At 43.5% G+C, this 20,592-nt stretch overlaps 1 protein-coding gene across 1 annotated transcript; it reads right to left on the bottom strand.

Moving 5' to 3' along the window:
• On the bottom strand, positions 1 to 19,979 carry FAM174A (family with sequence similarity 174 member A). Its single transcript, XM_053303767.1, has 3 exons — positions 19,471 to 19,979; positions 13,719 to 13,853; positions 1 to 543 (listed from the first exon to the last, which is right to left on the bottom strand). Exons 1-3 carry the CDS (start codon positions 19,788 to 19,790, stop codon positions 540 to 542), a joined length of 459 nt encoding a protein of 152 aa, XP_053159742.1. The 5' UTR covers positions 19,791 to 19,979; the 3' UTR covers positions 1 to 539.
• Positions 19,980 to 20,592: the final 613 nt, after the last annotated feature.

Raw genomic sequence — 20,592 nt, 5'->3', positions numbered from 1 at the left:
TGCTAGGAATACTCTGAACATTTATTTGTATCATGACAGTGAATATCCAATAACCCACATCTAGTTTACAAAAGGAAAAACTCAGACACGTGAGTAATTAGATTTGGTATTTCAAAACAGGGAAGACATCTCTATTAAATGAAATTGTAGGTGGAGAGAGTTCACAGAAAAAAGTCGCCATGTTAAACATATTTTTAAAAATCAGGTTGGCCAAAAAAAATCACAAATGTGCAATATTTCAGTTTAGTATTCCTGAAGGGGAGACCACAATACAGAATTAACTCAAGCAGAAAATACCCTGTTTAAATTAGGTTTAAAGTTTAGTGCACAATTTCCATAGTCTCTGAACGTAAAATATTTCTGTATATACAAAGGTACAGTAAAATGTTACAGTTTATTGCATCCAACTAAGGGTGCCATATATAGATATATATATATATAATTTATATACTCCCAACCCTGATAAAGGCTTCTTATTCCATCTGTACAACCTTCTTTTGTTGCTCCACGATTGAAATCTTTTCCCAAAAGGCACATACTTATCTACAAAGAAAGAAAATGAATAGTATATTTAAAGAATGTATTCCACAGGAAGCCTTTGCTGCAGCTTAATATTTCCAAACCAAGATCCCCCTTACCTCCAATTTAAAGCAAAAATGGATTTCACATAATTCAGTGTCTCATAATACACACCTCGTTTCACCCAGCATTTACATACTTTGTTCCTGTGTTACCTGAAAGCTCAGAGTTTGCAGATTTGCAAGCATACACCAAGGCTAAAACTGGTCTTCGCATTCATTTGACCAGCCACTCTCCACACCAGAAACAGTAATAAAATCTCCACAGAACATGAAAATCCATTACCTGAGAATGAAATGGAAAGAGGAAAATTCCTTCTTTAATTTGGAGGGGTGTGTGGTGTGTGTGTGTGTGTGTGTGTGTATGTATGTATGTATGTATTACTGCTCCTCATCCCGGCTCCAGTTGCCAATCCAGAGCCTCACTCCAAATCTTAACAACCTCCCCTGCTGCAACTTTAGATCAGAAGAATTCCCTCACCATTTAGACGGTGGGTAACAGACTTCACAGGAGATACGTGGGACCTGCTGCTACCCAAGAAACATGTGCATAAGACACTAAGCCAATGTGGTTAAGAATAATGTTATCCCAAAGTAAAAGTGTTCCAACTTAATTTTGAGGCTAGGGCCCACAACATTATGGAGAAGATGTGAAGCTTTGAAAGCGCTAGCTCCTTCCCCCTGCACCACACCCTTAAGCAACCCAAACAGCAAGTTAGGCCTCATAAGTGTAGTTTCTCTGTCCTGATCCAAAAAATGTTGCAGCAGACCAACCCATAGCTCTGGATTTTACTGAGAGTTTGCATAACCTCTCAATTGCCCTTTAAACCACTCCTTTTCCTGCCCTGTTCCCCCTCAGCAACAATCCAAGCATTGCAGTTCCACTGTTTCATGAAACCAGAACCACCAGAGAAATAGGATTCAGGCCACTCAGCAGTTTATTTTGATGTACAGTTCAGTTTTGAAGCATACTTCATCTACACTACATACTGTGAGCTATTACTTATGGGATACATGCAGTTCAATAAAGAAAGCCATTCTTAGAAATGGTTTAAGTTGCTTTTACAGCCACCTTGAAATGGCACTCATGAGAAGAACTCTGTTTCCCAAGAATTGCCTTTACTTCAACATTTATATCATCTGTGACCTTGCAGCAGAAAGTTTCTGTGGACACGTTTTCATGTTTACAGCATATATAATAATCTGTGCTGCTTTATAACTGTCCACCACTGATTAATCTCAAAGGAGGACTAGCCACTGCTTTACATTAAGGCACATTAGGGCATGTCTTTCCCAAAGAATTTGTATATTTCCATATTTTTAGGTTTTCTGTTTTGTAGATTTTATCAGAACTTCCTAGGTGAAACATTCTCAGGGCTATGTGAACTTCCTCCCTTGTTTACATATCTGTATTAATAGATACCAGAGCCCATACTATGAGAGCAGATAAATGAATATGTTCACAATCCCGGCCTGTAGTGTTTGCAACATCTGTCACTGTTACACATGTTTTGGAAATATATACCATTAATAGTTTATTATTAGCCATTTCTACATTTGCTTTGGAATGGTTAAGCATAGCAATGATCCCAGACATCTCAAATATAAATTTAAGGACCAGGAAACAAAACCTAGGTCTCAGAGAAAGAAATTTGCAATGCAGAATGGAAAGAGCTGCACATGCTTAACCCTTCATCTAACAGCTGCTTTCCCCTTACAGTCCCCTCCCTGATCTTGCTTTCTTCTCTGCAGGGTTCCAGACCCGTATTTGCATGGTGAATATAAGCTTAGAACCACATTAATAGTAGTTGTAGGCAAGGGTTGGGAGGTTCAAGGGAAAACTGGCAGTTGGGGAAAAAGTTAAGCAGCAGTGCCCACTACTTCTCAACTGCAAATCACAGCTCTCAAATATGCTTTCCATGAAGTGGTAGTCACTGGGCTAATGTTACATGCAACTGCATTGCAGCATAATATTTCAGGATGTCTGAACTTGGAACTGACAACTAAAATACAGGTGAAACTCGGAAAATTAGAATATCGTGCAAAAGTCCATTAATTTCAGTAATGCAAATTAAAAGGTGAAACTGATATATGAGACAGACACATTACATGCAAAGCGAGATAAGTCAAGCCTTAATTTGTTATAATTGTGATGATCATGGCGTACAGCTCATGAAAACCCCAAATCCACAATCCCAGAAAATTAGAATATTACATGGAACCAAGAAGACAAGGATTGAAGAATAGAACAATATTGGACCTCTGAAGAGTATACAGTGTACTGTGCTTGATTGGCCAGCAAATTCGCCTGACCTGACCCCATAGAGAATCTATGGGGCATTGCCAAGAGAAGGATGAGAGACATGAGACCAAACAATGCAGAAGAGCTAAAGGCCGCTAATGAAGCATCCTGGTCTTCCATAACACCTCATCAGTGCCACAGGCTGATAGCATCCATGCCACACCGCATTGAGGCAGTAATTACTGCAAAAGGGGCCAAACCAAGTACTGAATACATATGCATGCTTATACTTTTCAGAGATCCGATATTGTTCTATTCTTCAATCCTTGTCTTCTTGGTTCCATGTAATATTCTAATTTTCTGGGATTGTGGATTTGGGGTTTTCATGAGCTGTACGCCATGATCATCACAATTATAACAAATTAAGGCTTGACTTATCTCGCTTTGCATGTAATGTGTCTGTCTCATATCAGTTTCACCTTTTAATTTGCATTACTGAAATTAATGGACTTTTGCACGATATTCTAATTTTCCGAGTTTCACCTGTACAGTCACAGTATGCAAATACAATGCATGTAAGAGTGTCACACAAAGAAAAAGATAACCAAATCAGAGCAGAGGGAGACTAGATTTTTAAAAACTGCCACTGGATAATCCAATCTCTAGGTTATGGCAGAGGCAGCAATACAATGAGATGATTTCTAATTCAATAGCAATAAGGCAGTCTCAATACTTATAAAAGCAATCATGAATGGCAATTAGATTAATGAAGTACTTTACAAAATTAAGAAGAGAGAGAACATGTATTAGAAGTACAGTCATCCCTTGCCAACCATGAAGGTTCAATTCCAGGAAACTTTCGCAGTATTTGTTTATTTGTTATTAAAACTTTTATACCGCTCTTCCAAAAGGCTCAGGGCGGTTACATTAAAACACCATTAAAATCAATTAATAATTAAAACAAAAGTTACAAAACATAAAAAATAATTAACAATTAAAAACATCGTAAAACAACAATTAAATAATCAGAAAAATTTAAAAACAAGTTTTAAAAAGCTGAGAAAGCCTGGTTGAAGAGATGTGTTTTCAGGTGTTTTTTTGAAAAATGCCAGAGATTGGGAGGATCGTATCTCAGCACGGAGCGCATTCCACAATCTCGGGGCAGCAGCTGAGAAGGCCCATCTCTGTGTAGCCACCAAACCAGTTGGCAGCAACTGGAGATGGACCTCCTCAAGTGATCTCAATGGCCGGTGGGGCTCATAGTGAAGAAGACACTCTCTTAAATACCCAGGGCCTAAGCCGTTTAGGGCTTAGCAAACTAGCACTTTGTATTTTGCCCGGAAAACTATTGGCAGCCAGTGTAACTCCATCAACAAAGGTGTAATGTGGTCTCCCCAAGATGACCCAGAGACCAACCTGGCTGCCGTATTCTGAACCAACTGAAGTTTCCAGACGACGTACAAAGGCAGCCCCACGTAGATCGCATTACAGAAGTCAATTCTGGAGGTTACCAACAAATGTACCACTGTTTTGAGGTCATTGATCTCGAGAAACGGGCGCAGCTGGCGTATCAGCCGGAGCTGATAAAAAGCACCCCTGGCCACTGCCTCAACCTGAGAAACCAAGGAGAGACGTTGATCCAGAAGTACTCCCAGACTGCGAACCTGTTCCTTTTGGGGAAGTGTGACCCCGTCTAGAACAGGCAGATCAAAATCGCCTCTAGAGTTCCAACCCCGTACAATAAGTACCTCCGTCTTATCTGGATTCAGCTTCAGTTTATTCTCCCTCATCCAGCCCATTACTGCTTCCAAGCAGGCATTTAGGGAGGATATGCCAACTCCTGAAGAAGTTGACATGGAGAAGTAGATCTGGGTGTCATCAGCATACTGGTAACACCCAGCTCCAAATCCCCTGATGATCTTTCCCAGCAGTTTCATGTAGATGTTAAAAACCATTGGAGAAAGTATGGAGCCTTGAGGGACACCATACTTAAGCTCAGATTTTAAAGAGCAACAATCTCCAATTGACACCATCTGGAATCTGTCCGAGAGGTAGGTGTGGAACCACCATAAAACAGTGCCTCCCACCCCCAACACCCTCAGACGTTCCAGAAGAATAGTATGGTCTCCTTAGTATCGAAAGCTGCCGAGAGATCCAAGAGGACCAACAGAGTCACACTTCCTCTGTCCATTGCCAATTGGAGATCATCCATCAGGCCGACCAAGGCAGTCTCCACCCCATAGCCCGCTCGAAAGCCAGTTTGAAATGGGTCCAGATAATCAGTTTCCTCCAAGACTGCCTGGAGCCGAGAGGCCACCACCCTCTCAATTACCTTGCCCAGCCATGGGAGGTTGGAGACAGGCCTATAATTGCTCAACTCTGAGGGATCTAATGCATGCTTCTTTATAAGAGGTCTAATAATTGCCTCCTTAAGACAATGAGGCATCCTACCCTCCCTCAGAGAAGCATTTATGATTTCTACCAGGCTGCCTACAACAGCCTCCCTGCTAGACAGAACAAGCCATGTCGGACAAGGGTCAAGAGGACAAGTGGTAGGCCTCACCGATCCAAGCAGCTTGTCCACATCCTCAGGAGTCATAAACTGAAATTGATCTAGTTGAATCGTATAAGAGGAGTTGTCGGACACCTCCAGCTCAGATATCAAATTAATTATGGAGTCTCCATCTAAGTCGGCCCAAATCCGAGAGATTTTGTCTGCAAAAAATTCATTAAACACACCACAGCGGGTAACTGATGCTTCCAAATTCTGGTTCAAGGGAGAGGGGGCAGATACTAGTCCCCTCACAACCCTGAACAACTCTGCTGGATGTGAACTCGCAGAGGCAATACAGGCAGAAAAGATACACTTCTTTGCAGCACGTATCGCCTGAGCATAGATATTTAAAAGTGCTCCATGTCATAATCTGTCGGATTCGAGTCGAGTTTTTCTCCACTTGCACTTCGGTCACCTACCTTGCCGCTTCAGCCCCCGTAGATCTTCCGTATACCAAGTGGCCAATTTTGAAGCAGGTCGGAGGGGACGCTTAGGAGCAATCGTGTCTACTGCCCTGGTGAGCAGGTTGTTCCAGTTCTCAACCAGGGCATCAACAGGATCACCATCAGAGCCAGCATTAAATCCCTCCAAGGCTTCTTGGAATCCTACTGGATCCAGTAACCTCTTCGGGCGGACCATTCTAATAGGCCCCTCGCCCCTGCGAAAGTAGAAAGCGGTTGTAAGTCCAAGCTTAAGCAGATGGTGGTCCGTCCATGACAACAGGGACATCGTAGGAGTCCCCACCCACGGAACACCACCCTGATCAGAATAACAGACCAAATCAAGGGTGTGACCTGCAATATGTGTCGATCCAGAGACCGCTTGGGATAGGCCCATAGTCGTCATGGCCGCTATGAACTCCTGAGCTGCCCTGGACAAATTGGTCCCAAAATGAACACTGAAGTCCCCCAGCACCAAAAGTCTGGGAGACTCCAATGCAAGTTCCACAACCAAGTCCGTGAGCTCAGTAAGGGATTCCGTTGGGCAGCGGGGCGATCGGTACACCAACAGAAGTCCCAATCTATCCTTGTTCCCCAAACTCAAGTACACACATTCAATATGGTCCAATACCCTGACAGGGACCCTGGTGAGGGAGATGTTATCCTTATAGACCACAGCCATCCACCTCCCCGCCCACGTCCCCTCACCTGCTCCTCTACAGAATATGCTGGAGGGAGAAGCTGGGACCAAACTGGGCCACTAGCCTGCCCCAACCAAGTCTCAGTAATACACATCAGGTCAGCCCCTTCATCCACAATCAAATTATGGATAAGTTCAGATTTATTTTTGACCGACCTGGCATTGCAGAGGAGCAAGGTAATGTTATGTGGGATGTTGGCAGTGCTCCCCGAGGTCAGAGAGCTGGCAGGACAGCCAGAAAGGGGGACAGCTATTAGATTTCTGACCAACCTTCCCCTAGAACAGCCTGCTGACCTGCCAACATTTCTTCTTCTATTCCCCACCACCACCGGAATAGCTGCCCCACATTCAACGAAGGCACTCCCTGCCTCCCCATCTCCAGACAAACCCACACACATTGCAACTTCAACCCAACCTCAGCACAACTTAAAACTGATTAAACAGAAGCCCCACTAGTGAATGCATCCCTCTTTGCAAATGGTTAGACAAGGTGTCCAGCCCTCGCCTCGTTTCTCCCCCGAAGCGGCTCCCCCAAAGGGGCAACCCCCTTTGGTGTCACCCCTTTGGTGGCGGGTCTGCCGCCACCGGCAGTCTTCCTATATAGGCTGAGAAGCAAGCTCAGCAGGTGGAACTAGGAAAAGCTGGCAAATTCGCAGTTGGGAAGCAATAGGGAAACATCGAAAACAGGGGGTTAGGGGAATCACGGTTGCAAAATGACTGAAAAATACAGTAAAAAATTGAAAAAATCCCCCAATTCCAGGAAATGACCCCCCCAACCCCACAAAAATAGGGTCGTAGTTGGTGAAGGCAGTCACAATTTCCCAGTTGCAGATACTCAAATCCGCAATTGGGAAAACTGCAATTGGTGAGGGTCGACTGTAATGGGAGAATAGAGTATTCAAGCAAGTTAGCCATATTCTGGAGACTTGGATTGCCCACTATGTTGAGAAACCAGAAACCAGAACTCAGTAATAAACGTTCAATTATCTCACTGTGGCCTTCTAAGGGGAACAAACTGTATTCATATCAACAGTCAGCAACTGACTGCCTTTCACAATGAGTGTATTTAACTCAAGTCTCCTTATTTTGAGCATAAAGGACAGGACTGCATTATAAGTAACTAAAAATGCATTTACCTAAATTTTGTTTCCCCTAAAGACATAACCTTCCCTGATCCCAAAAATCATCACAAAAAGCAAAAACACCTACTTTTTTGGGGCGGCCGGGGGGGGGCTTATTGTGGAATTCTAGAAGTAGTGGCTAAGTAGCAGAGATGTGCACAAATCAGATTTTGTGATTTGATGAGCTTGAACTGAACAAATACTAGAATAAATTCATCAGAACAGTGGCCAATTGGGTGGTCAGGTACCCACCCAAAATTTAAACACGCGCGTGCGCGCACACACACACACACACACACGAAAAAAGGGAACAGAGAACCCTGCGGGCTGAGCACCAGAAAGAAGTCAACCCACCAGGCTACAAAAACAAAAAATGACGTGCAATGGCACACAGCAGTAGCAAAGGTGGATGAATGGATGAATGAAATAAGCAGTTGGGTTTCTAAGGAAATAAAAAATAAGTCACAGGCCACCACCAGTGCTGAGCTATTACAGTCTCTCTCTGATCCTTCTCCTCGCCTGAGGCACAAAATAGCTCTGTCTCTCTGCCTCCAAACAGTAAATACATTAAATGCATTTTGAAAATTGCTCCTTTGGCTTCCTCTAGCCAATTGGGGTACAGTTGCCCATGACAACACTCAATTTGTACAGTAACAGGCTAGACAAGAAGGAGATCTCAAGCCAATCGGAAGTATAAAAATATGTTAAATAAATAAAAAAAGCCAATGCCAGAAAACTAATCAGCAAGGGGAAAACACAGAGACAAAATGGCACTCAAATCTGGGTCAAGTAGGTTCAAACTCGAATCAGGCCCATTATTCTAAAGGCAATTCGATTCAAGTTCGAATCACTCAAAATGGCCCAATTTGAGCTCAAATCAATTCAACTCGAATATATTTGTTCATCTGTACTATAAAAGGTTTCTAAGTTAAGAGCCCTGTCTATGTTAAACCAAGCAGCAGCCTTATCGATGGTATATCCTTATGTCTGCTTCATGAGACAACTTAATTGTGTATCAAATTAGTCATAAAATCCTCTAGTGCAATAGGCTCTGAAACATGTTTAACTCCCATTATTTATTTTCCGTTGGGGTGGCATTCTCAGAAGTCAGATTGTGCCCTGCATCTCAGAGTTCTTTGAAAGTGTTAACAGGTATGTGGACAGAGGTGATCCAGTTGGCAGTGTACAGACTTTCAAAAATTTTGACAAGTCCCCCACTAAAGGGTCTTGAGGAAACTTCACAATCATGGGATAAGGAAAAGGGTGCATTTATGAATTGGTAACTGGTCAAAGAACAAGAAAGAGAGGATAAGAATAAATGGAGAGAAGAATTGGTGACTCCCAGAAATCTGTACTGGAATCAGTGATTTTTAATTTGTTCATACATGATCTAGAAAACAGGGTAAGCAGCAGCAAGGTGGCCAAATTTATGCCACTGAACTATTTAGGTGAAGTCCAAAACAAATTGTGAGGAGTTCTACAAGGATCCCTCCAAACTGGTGAGTGGACAAGATGGCAAATGAGGTTCAGTACAAGTGTGAAGTGATGCACACTGGAGGAAAACACCAACTTCACACATCGCTGATGGAGCCTGAGCTGCCAGTGACTAACCAGGAAAGGGATCTTGGAGTTGTGGTGGATAGCTCGATTAAAATATCAACTCAGTGTGTGGAAGCTGTAAAAAAGGGCAAATTCCATACTAAGGATAATTAGAAAGGGGACTGGAAATGAAACTTCAAACATCAGAGTACTAATCTATGGTGCTGCCACATATGGAATACTGTGTTCTGGTCACACATTTCAAAAAGGATATTATAAAACAGGGAGGGACAGTTACCAGGAGGATAGAGCACCTTCCTTATAAAGAAAGGCTACTTCATTTGGGGCTTGATTTAGTTTAGAAAAGAGAAACTAAGGGGAGACAAGATAGAAAGAAGTTGTTATCTCTCACTCACAACACTAGAACCAGGGGTTATTCTGTGAAAGTGATTAGCAAGAAATTTAGGACAGACAAAAGGAAATGCATAATCACACGGTGAGGTGAGGTCGTTCTCAGAACCATGCTGGGGAGGGAGCATGGAGAGGCAGGCTCCTGCCAGCTTCCCCACACATGATCTCCCTTTCCTTGCAAGCTCCTCCACTCACCCAACACATAATCATTGCCACAGTAAGTGGCAGAGCCAGAGGAGGAAGTCCTTTGGCATCCCACAAAGCACTGCACCAGGAGTGCGGTGTATTGGGGGATTCCCATGCTCCAGGCACTCTTGCCATTGGGCTTTGTGCACACTCAGGCTGCAGGCAGCCTTGGGTGTGCACATAACCAGGGACTGGGGTAGACAGGCATGCTTGCACCCTTCTACCTCAGTAAAAGCCTGGGGAAAAACTCTGGCTTCCTGGCAGGCCACACAAGCAGTCCTACTCGGGTAGGGCTGTGTAAGCCTGGGTAGGACTGCTTATGTGCATACCCTCAGTATACAACTAATCCATGAAATTCTCTGCTATAGGATATGCGAAGGCCAACAGTTTAGATGACTTTAAAAGGGGGGTTAGACAAGTTCATGGAGGACAAGTCTATTAATGGCTGCTATTCTTGATAGTTATGTGCTGTTTCCAGGTGCTGAGGCAGAATGCCTCTGAATACCATATGCAGGGAAGCAATAGCAGCATGTCTTCATCTCCTACTTGTGGGCTTCCCAAAGGCATCGGGTGGGCTACTGTGACAAACAGGAGGTTGGACTGGACTGACCTTGGGCTGCATCCAGCAAGGCTCTTATATTTGAGCAGGCCAGGGTCTAGCAGGTATCTTGAGAAGTGAATTTAGTAACAAATGCTAAATTTTTAATTCTGTTTTTCAAAGCAAATGAATTTTAATTTTGCGGATTAGAAGTGGCTTACTGTTAAATGCATTCATATTTATGCTTATGGGGTCAAAATTTATAGAGAAGACACACAATAAACCCAAACTGCAAATTGCAAAGAACACCTGTACCGCTTAAAGGACTAACATGGCTACTATTCAGAAGTGTGATCTGCAGTATCAAGAACATCATCATGCAAGGATAAGATCTATAACAATTTAATTATTTTTTCTGAATAGTAACTCTTTCTGAAGCATAACAGCTTTATGAAAATATGTGCAGGATGACAAGATTCCAACAGGACTATGCCGAGTTAGCAAATATGAGAAATATTTTTTAAAAAAATCAAATGTCTGCAACACAAAAACAATGGCATATAAGGATGCTACTCAACTTGCAGTTTGTTATTTCTGTTGAGCACAAAGATAGCACAACCCCTGCTAACTGGGCCAACCCCTGGTAACTGGGCAAAGAGGCACCTTTTACCGTGGTGATTCTCTTTATTTAGCAGGGGGAGAGTAACTGGCCCTCTCCAACCCCAGCACAGTACTTCCAGTGACTGTTGCTGGTGTGTGTCTTACGTTTCTTTTTAGAATGTGAGCCCTTTGGGGACAGGGAGTCATCTTATTTGTTTTATTTCTCTTTGTAAACTGCCCTGAGCCATTTTTTGGAAGGGTGGTATAGAAATCGAAGAATAATAATAATAATAATTATTATTATTATTAATAATAATACACATTGTTAGCCGCCCCATAACAAGTTGTTATCTGGGTGGCTCACAACACAGCATTAAAACACCAAGTTTTAAACACAGCATTAACACCATACACACAAAAATACAATACAAAACAATTAAAAAACTTTTCTTAAAGTCAGTTTTAAAAATTAAATTTAAAGATCAAAATTTAAAAGGCCTGAGTGAACAAAAATGTCTTTACCAGGCATCTAAAAGACCAAAGTGATGAAGCCAGGCGAAACTCACCGGGGAGGCTATTCCATAAATGGGGTGCAACCACCAAATAGGCCTTTCCCTAGCAACCACCCATATAACTTTTTTCACCGGGGCACTCGGAGCAAAGCAAGGACAAGATTCCCACCTCTTAGTTTTGACTGCTGCCTAAATTTAATTTAGACTGAATTTATTTATTTATTTAAAATAAATAAAATAAATACAAATAACAATTTGCTCCATTTCTAATCCTGGTATTTGGGGAACGTGGGAGAGGGAGCGACATATAGCAGGAGGCACGGCAGCTGCCTCTTGGTCTGCCACTCAGGGTTTCTCTGGTGGCAGATAAGAGGGGGAAGACAGGGCCTGGTGTGAGGAGTAAAGAACATGCTACATCTTCCTTGCCATATCCACCAGGCTTGGGAGGCAGGTGGTGCCTGGTGAAGGGAAGGATGAGATTGCTAAGCAAAGTTGGATGATCTATACTCTGCTACTGTGGGTGCCGATGTGTTTTATTCTGCCTCTGCAGCTTTACTATCTATCTATCTATAATTTTCCTGGGTGTGCCTTGGAATGTGCGTCCCAGCGCCCAGCTGATTGGCTGGGCGGCGGATGGGCCTGACTGGCTGAGGCGCACCCAGGAGGATTGGTCACTGCGGCAGAGGCAGGCCTGGCTGCAGAGGCCAGAGGCGGGCCCAGCCCAGCCAAAGAAGCAAGGCCCGGGGGGGGGGGGCAGAAGTGGCGGTGGGGAGGAGAGGCGGCTGGGCCTGGAAGTGGAGACTGGGGCAGAAGATGCGGGGGGGGGGGGAGGTAACCGCTGGCCCCAAGGAGCGCACAGATGCTCTGTGTGGGGTCGGCTAGTTCTTTGTGATTGTTTTTAGTATTTTTAAAAAGGTCAGTATTAAGATGTAGGGATGTGCAAAAAATTTTGGGCACAGAACGATCTGTGCCCGAAACGAGCAATTTCGGGTGATTCGGGACCGAACCGAATCACCCCCGATATTTTTCGGGGCCGAGCTGAATCACCCGAATTTCGGGGCTGAAAAATTCGGGTGATTCGGCTCATGGCTGATATGGGGGGATTTTTTGAAGTTTGAAGTGAAAAAACTTCTGAGGTGTGAATTCTCATTCTATCACAGCAAATGAGATTTTTTTTCAATTAGACAACTCTCATGACCCCACTTTCACTTTTTCACACTCTCTACTACTATGAATATGAGGAAGTAATCAATTTAGCACACTTCACCTTATGAAGACAAAACTCAGAAATTCACCAAAATTCACCCCTCTGCCCAATCACTCTCAAATTGGGGACGGGTGGTAGCCTCCACCCATTAGGCACTATCTACCAGCACACCCCACTCCTTTGGGGCAGATCCACTTTCTGCCCCCAATCTGCCCCAAAGACACCAAAACTTCAAATATCCCCAAAAAATCAGCCCTTTGTCCAATCCCCCTGAAATTGGGGTGGTAGCCTGCACCCATTAGGCACTACCACCCCACCCCACTCCTTTTGCCCAGATCCCATGCTATGCCCCCGAACTGCCCCAAAGTCACTAAAACTTCAAAAATTCCCCAAAAATCAGCCCTTTGCCCAATTCCCCTGAAATTGGGGTGGTAGACTCCACCCATTGGGCACTACCACCCCACCCCAAAATTTTGCCCCGGGCCCATTTTTTACCCCCGAATCGATTTGGATTCGGATTAAATCCGAACCGAATCAAGGGTGATTCGGGTGGTCCATATTCGGGCACAAAACAGAACAGGGGTGATTTGGTTCGGGTCCTGAACCGAATCACCGAATTCCCGAATTGCACACCCCTATTAAGATGTACTTTTACTGATGCCCAGGACAAAAATTTTAATTAAGTGATGGCCCTCAGCCTCTCTGTGATTACCTTTCCACTATGGCTGGACAAGAGACACATACCCAGGGGGCAGGAGACTGACAAAGGTCATTGCCTTGTGGAAGGCTAATGCAAAGAACAAGATTTTAAAAGACCAGATCCCTTATGTATCAGTGTTCCTCTCAATGAACTAACTAGATGGCCGAAATGGATTGGACTTTCAGCATACCTGACAATAAACCTACATACAGAGGATACTGGTATCCTTACTGAGAGGCTCCCAGTGAGGGGAATTGTGTGTCCATAAACATACACGCATCCATTTTATCGATCGATGAAGTGAAGTACATCATGCTCGTTTCCAAACATGTACCTCAGAAAACCTTCCCTCCTAATGCAAGAAGAAAATCTTGTACTTTGGCTACCTACCTTCGAGGATGATTGGCATCAAACAGTGTTGTATCATCATCATCATCATCTTGTTCTAATGGTGTCAACTCCATATTTCCTATGTTAGTATCCAGTACACCATACCTCCGCGTTTTTCTGTTTCTTCGTCTCAGTCTGAAAAGTATGGAAAATTATAATTCATTAACTATCAGATTTCTGTTACCAAAGCAGCCCAAAATGAAAACATGGTATTTGAATGAGATGATGCCTTTCATCATCTTCCTATATCGCTACTGCCCAATATAGTACCAGCGAGGATTTGAACTGGCAACCTTCTGCTTGTTAGTCAAGCATTTCCCTGCTGCCCCACTTAAGGCGGTAGAGGTAAGAATGTACTGGTTGCCTTATTCCTGGTTGCTTCCTTTTTAGCCTCTGTTCCCTAATCTGTGCAGTGGGAACTTTGCTTGACTGTTGCATGCAGATGCTATTAGGAATATACAATACTTGACATACTACTTATTCAAGAGGCATAGGGTCATGCTACAAGTTAACTCAACTAGTTTTGATCCCAAGTTGGTGTGTGTAGGATTCCAGCTAAAAAATGTTTAAATGATGTAGTATCTTCCACATTGCCCGATCATGAAATCCTGCAGAGGGCTAACATGTTTGTGTTTTGCTTCTGTAACCAAGATACAGTTGGTATCTTGTTGGCTGAGCAAGCCTTAGAAGAGCATTGTTTGCACAGACTTTATGTTAATCTTGTCCTCCTGCACACGGGCTCTGTGTGCGTGGGTGTGTTTGTGTTTTCTGTGGTTTAAGTAAACCTGATACACTTGCATAGTTTGGTCAGAATATAAGTTAGCTTCTGCTTTCATTATAACCTAGTCGTAGTCTTGCATCTTGATTTTATGTGGTAGGAACAGTTACATTGAATGGCTGACATTCTGATTTATGTCGGCATGTTTTTAATGACACTCATGTGGTCCTGGTCCCTGTGCTTCTGGTTATTTTTAAATTGTTAAATTGTTTTTAAGTTTTTGTATGTGTTTTTAACTGGTTTTATGTTATTGTAAACTGCCCAGAGACGAAAGTTTGGGGCGGTATATAAATTTGATAAACAAACAAACAAACCTGGGACCTTCTTCATATAAACCATGTGCACCACCACCGAGTTAAGCCCTTGACCTAATATGTCAAATTGTACAGGAGAGACATGAAATTTTTATTTTATTCTCTAAGAATGTGAAGATGGATATTCCTCGAAGGTGAACAGACCTCCATGAATTTACAAGATGCAGTTTTTAATACCAAGAAGCTTACCAGTTACCCTTCAAAAAGCTCTCTCAATAATTGTATAGAAATGTCATTTTAAATTAGATCTAGAGTGGATGATTTCATACTGAAATATATTTCGGATATTCTGTTTCTTTATTCAGAACACCTCTAGCTTCCAGTGAATGCTAAGTGAGATTTATACAATATTGACATTTATTGACCTTTCTTCACGATTACCCTTGAGAAAGTATATTCTTTACTAGTAAATACAGCCTAACAGAAGCAAAGCTCCGCTGAATAAGACCTATGGTCCAGTATCCTTTCCCCAACAGACTTCACTGAGACATCCACAGTAGAGTATGAAGGGACCAGCTCCCCTGACATTTTGCCTTAGCAACACTTATTCAAAGGTTTCTAAACATGGAAGCTCTACTTAACGAGTAATATACACACTTATCCTCTGAACTGGTCTAATTATCTTCTAAGATCTAAACCAGTGATACATGGTGTGGTGGTGAATTCAGCAAGTTAGTTGTGTATTTTGTGAATTTGTTTTACTTCTCATGAAACTACTAGTACCAGGTCAGTGAATCCCAAATCCCAGCATTATGAAGAGTTGAGAGTATATCCACTATCTACACGACATCCATAATGCTATTAAAGCTCTAAAAACCTTTGACTTAAGATGTGACTAAGGGTGAACTTTACTTTTACACATTATGAGAATGTTGGAGCCTTTATTAGGTGGAGCCTTTATTCCCCTCCCAGCCCCAAGAATAGGCAGAAAAACGGGTAGGAGAAATGAGAAAGATTGGAGCTCTCTCTCTCTCAGCTGTTTTCTTGAGGCAGACAGGAAAGGAACTGGGGGATTGGGGTACCTTCTACTCCAAACAGGAAACTTTGCTGAGAGAGAGGAGAGCTGGTCTTGTGGTAGCAAGCATGACTTGTCCCCTTAAGCTAAGCAGGGTCTGCCCTGGTTGCATATGAAAGGGTGACTAGAAGTGTGAGCACTGTAAGATATTTCCCTCAAGGGATGGAGCTGCTCTGGGAAGAGCAGAAAGTTTCAAGTTCCCTCCCTGGCTTCTCCAAGATAGGGCTGAGAGAGATTCCTGCTTGCAACCTTGGAGAAGCCAATGCCAGTCTGTGAAGACAATACTGAGCTAGATAGACCAATGGTCTGACTCAGTATATGGCAGCTACCTATGTTCCTATGTAACTTCTTGTCTGTACCTTGAGGAATGCTGGGAATACTCACGATTCTAGGATGGGTTCCAATTGCGGTGGTAAAAAGTGTACCTCAAAGTTCATCAGCTACAACTTCCAGTAATCATTTTGTATATATAACAGCAACAATTGTCAAGAAAGAGCAATGCAAAGTGACCAGGCAGAGGTGAAACGGAAACAAATGAAAGTGGTTTTCTATGTGAGGAAAGTAGGGAGATGTTGAAGGACATCTGGTGTGCAGTGTTCCCTCTAAAAGGGATTCCTAGATGTTGCTGACTACAGCTCCCAGAATCCCCAGCCAAAGGTCACTGCAGCGAAGGATACTGGGAGTTGTAGTGAACATCTGGGAATCCCTGGGAAACAGTACTGGTGTGGTATTTTGAATTATTATTTTGACAATGGGGGGGAGAAACTTATTCAGCTCCATCGCAGTCCATTACTGAACAAAGAGGGAGGTTCTCCCCAACAGATGTGTGAAAGAACCAATCAGGCTCAACAGAAAAAGGTGCTATGTTTCTTGTGGGCAGAGGTAGCAGCATATGAAACTCAGCTACTGTGTGTGCCCAAAGCTAAATAGGATGGTGGTGTAATGAGAACTTCAACTGGTAAAAGCCAAAGAAATCCAAAATCAGAACATTTTTTAAAAATCCAGTGTACTAGATGATAAAACTTAGTTTTAAGTAGCAAGAGCAGAAAGGAAATCTAAATTGGCTGCAATTTTAAACCGCTTACAGAGAGGAAATTTTAATGTTGTGTATCTCTACCATTTTTTTAAGCAATCTTCACAAAAGTCCAGTATAGGATAAAACCTCTTGTCTAGGTGTGTACTAAATGTGAAGGAAACAGAACAAATGGAGTAGATTTTATGAGCATTAAACACGGAAAAGCTAGCAGAAATATACACAGAAAAAAGGGGCTGATATTTTTGTCTGCTTCTTAAGTATTGATATATTACTGCGGCTTCAACAACTATCATGTCACTCAGGTGAGATTTTCCATTGAGGAAAATAAGCCTATAGCTATAAAGAAAAAGTGTGCCATCGAGTGGTTTTGACTCCTGGTGACCAAAGAGCCCTGTGGTTATCTTTGGTAGAATACAGGAGAAGTTTATCATTGCCACCTCCTGCGTAGTATGAGATGATGCCTTTTCAGCATCTTCCTGTATCGCTGCTGCCCGATATAGGTATATCAGTGGGGATTCAAACCGGCAACCTCTTGCTTGATAGTCAAGCATTTTCCTGCTGAGCCATTCGGTGGCTTCAGCTTATGGCTATACAGGAATCTTTATTCTCCTCTAAAGATTATGATACATAGTGAATTAGCATGTCAATGTGGGGGGATTTTTTTTCTTTAAATGGAGGATCATTTCATCATATGAACCACAATCTGCAGTCTGAAACATTACATCCCAGAAACAAGTTTATAACTCCATAATAAATCAGTATTGTCTTTTTTCTAAACTAAGGCGTCACAAACACTTTAGCTTTTGGTGCTCCAGTTCTTTGATCATTTTGGTGTATCTCCTTTTCTGTATCTTTGATGACATCCTTATTGAGATAGGGCAGCCAGAAATTTACAGTATTCCAAACAGAGCTGCAGACTTAGAGGTACTCTTATTTTCAATAATTACTAAATAACCCCCTAACATGCAATTTGCCTTTCACTGCCACTTCACATCAGGTTGGTATTTCCACAGAGCAACCTCACCTCAAGATCTTTTTCATGGATTGTCAGTCAGTTCACACTCCATCAATAAACAGTCAGATTTGGACTCTGATCCAATATTTAAATATTGTATTTTTTAAAAAAAAAAAAATCTTATTTGCTGTTTGTAACCTGTTCACCCAGTTTTCTGGCTACATTTCTGTAAGCATATTCTCAGTTCCTACTGGAAACTCCCTCTCCCCCACAACCCTTCCCACCAAGAGGTGCAGTGTTTTCCCCAACATACAGCAAGCCAGGCTGTGAGTGGAACAAAATGGAGAAGTGTGGAAGTACTGCCTTGCATGTGCTTGAACCAGCATGCAGGGGCAAGGGGAAGGAAGATTTTAGGAGGCACCCAAGAACGTATCTAAACTCTCAGGCCCTGATCATGGCTCTGCCACTAGCAGAGATCTGGTTGGCAGGGACTAGAGACTTAGCCTTTTTGGTTTTGGTCCCTCAGTTTTGGAACACCCTACCCAAAAAGCTTCATAATGCTCCCTCCCTCAGTGTTTTTTAAAAAACAATTTAACACACATCTTTTAAAAGAGGCTTTTAACGTATCTGCTTCTTATAGCTAGTAGGTTATTTAGTTTTTATAGTTCAGTTTTTAGCTTTTTATTAATAACTTTTAATTTGAAACTTTTTAAGAAGAATTGTAATTGTAAATGTGGTTTCAGCCTAGTCTTTTAACTTTAAAAGACGTTAAACAAGTTGTTTAATTTGGTCAACCTGATTTAACTTTTCATCTTTTATTTTACATTGTATCTATTTTATTAATGTTGTGAGCTGCCCTGAGCAGTAGCGTACTGGTGGGGTATAAATATTTTAAACAAATAAATAAAATAGGCACAAGTCACCTATGTGACAATGCCAGGCAACGGACATTCTCCCTCATGCACCATCCCACAGAAGTCAAATATATCTATGATTACAGAATACAAGCTTTATTTTACTGAGTAGAGAAGTTTTATACTAAGTATAGAGCTGAAACTCCTGCCTTGTAGCAGGAGCTTCACCGGCAGAGCCTTCCATACTAAACTCATCTCCAATCCACCAACCAGAGATGCCAGACGATGAAGCTGGAACTTTCAGTAAAAGTGCACTAATTCCCACCAAACTACAGCCTTTTCTGAAGTCAGTCTGAAGAAAGTGATGAGACCAATTGTTGCACTATGATGCACCATGATTCGTTGCATTACATGGATGCAACAGCTCATCAAGACTACTGGACTAGGAGGACAATAAATGGACACCACTGGGTGCTTTGCAAGAAACTACACGTGTGACCAGAGGAACTTGGAGCACGATCTCAAGGAAACCAAAGACAGAAGCACCCCCCGCCCACGAATGTCAAGGGTCCAAGGCCCGCACCCCCAAAGAGCAGGGTTCCCTTTTTCCCTTGCAGAAAGTGAACCCACAAGTGGAAAGGAAGACGCCTGTGAGAGCTCCAAGGGGCTGTAAAGGAAGAACGAAGCGATCCGATTGGATCTGGCCGGATCGCCTCTTCCCTAAGTGGCTGCCCCCTTCTCACTTCCCAACAGGGCAGGGCAAGTACAGATTTCGGGGGGCGGACCAAGGAGGGTCTCACCGCACAGTCCGGATGACGAAGTAGACGATGAGGGCGGCGCTGGCCAAGACGAGCACCGACAGGGTGCGTTGGGTCACACGCGGGTGGGAGTCAGCCGCGGGGGCCGCCGCGGCGGCCAGGCTGCTGGTCGCATTGCCGCTGCTCGCACTGCCCGCGGCCGCGAGAGCACCGCCGGGAGAGGGCCACGCAGGGGTCGAGAGCGGTGGCCGCGGCGTGGAGCGCGGGTCGGGAGAAGCCGCCACCCAGAGAAAGCCCGGAAGAAGCCAGAGAAGGAGGAGCGGCGACTGCAGCGGCAGTAGGTCGCGCAGCCGCCACCGCATCGCGGATCTCCCCAGCCTGGCCCCGGCGGGCGCGGCCTAAGCACCGCTGGGCCCTCCGGCTGAAGCGGAAGTTCTCATATTTCCAGCGACCCAACACGCGACCGTGTAGTATGTGTGCGCCGAGCGAACCGACCCGCGAGATCTCCGCCCGGGCTGCCTAGCGCCACGTGACGAGAGGTTGAGCCGGGCGCATGCGCAGGAGTTGCGTTTGCGTTGTACGGGAAGGAGGGTGAGGGGAGGGGTACTGGCACGTGCCCTCCATGTCTTGCGGGCTAATTATGCGTGCTCAGCTGGGCGAAGAACCACCCAATGTTGCAAGAGGAGTCTGCACAAAATTTTGTGGAGCAATACCACTCAGCCATCCGGTATTGTTCGTGATTCCCTGCTCTTTTTTTTATAAAGAGGAAAAGCAGTTTCCCAATTCCGACACATCCATAGCAGAAAGTTCCTCAACCATCCAGTGGTTTTGATTGTCATATTATTCCCAGGGAGGGGGCTGAAGCAGAAGATCAGTAACCTGACTGCAATAATAAAGAAGTTGTGACTAAAGCATTATGGGATGGGGCTAAAGCATGTGCAGATTGCATTTCCCATCACCATAAGCCGTAATTGCAGTTTGTTTCAAGGCAACCATGGCAAGCTTCTAGAACACGTCGTGGCTTTTCCAGAAGTTTTAAGTTCCATCAGCACTATTTAGGAACTCGGCATTGTTGTAAACAGAACTGAAACCTCCAGCAAGTTTAAAACACACACACACACAAAACACCGCAGGCATCCACCATCAGTATTCAATAACGATAAC

The sequence above is a fragment of the Hemicordylus capensis genome, chromosome 2 (assembly GCF_027244095.1).
Source record: "Hemicordylus capensis ecotype Gifberg chromosome 2, rHemCap1.1.pri, whole genome shotgun sequence".
In the NCBI taxonomy this organism is placed as follows: domain Eukaryota; kingdom Metazoa; phylum Chordata; class Lepidosauria; order Squamata; family Cordylidae; genus Hemicordylus; species Hemicordylus capensis.
This window is presented reverse-complemented; position numbering and strand designations above follow the sequence as displayed.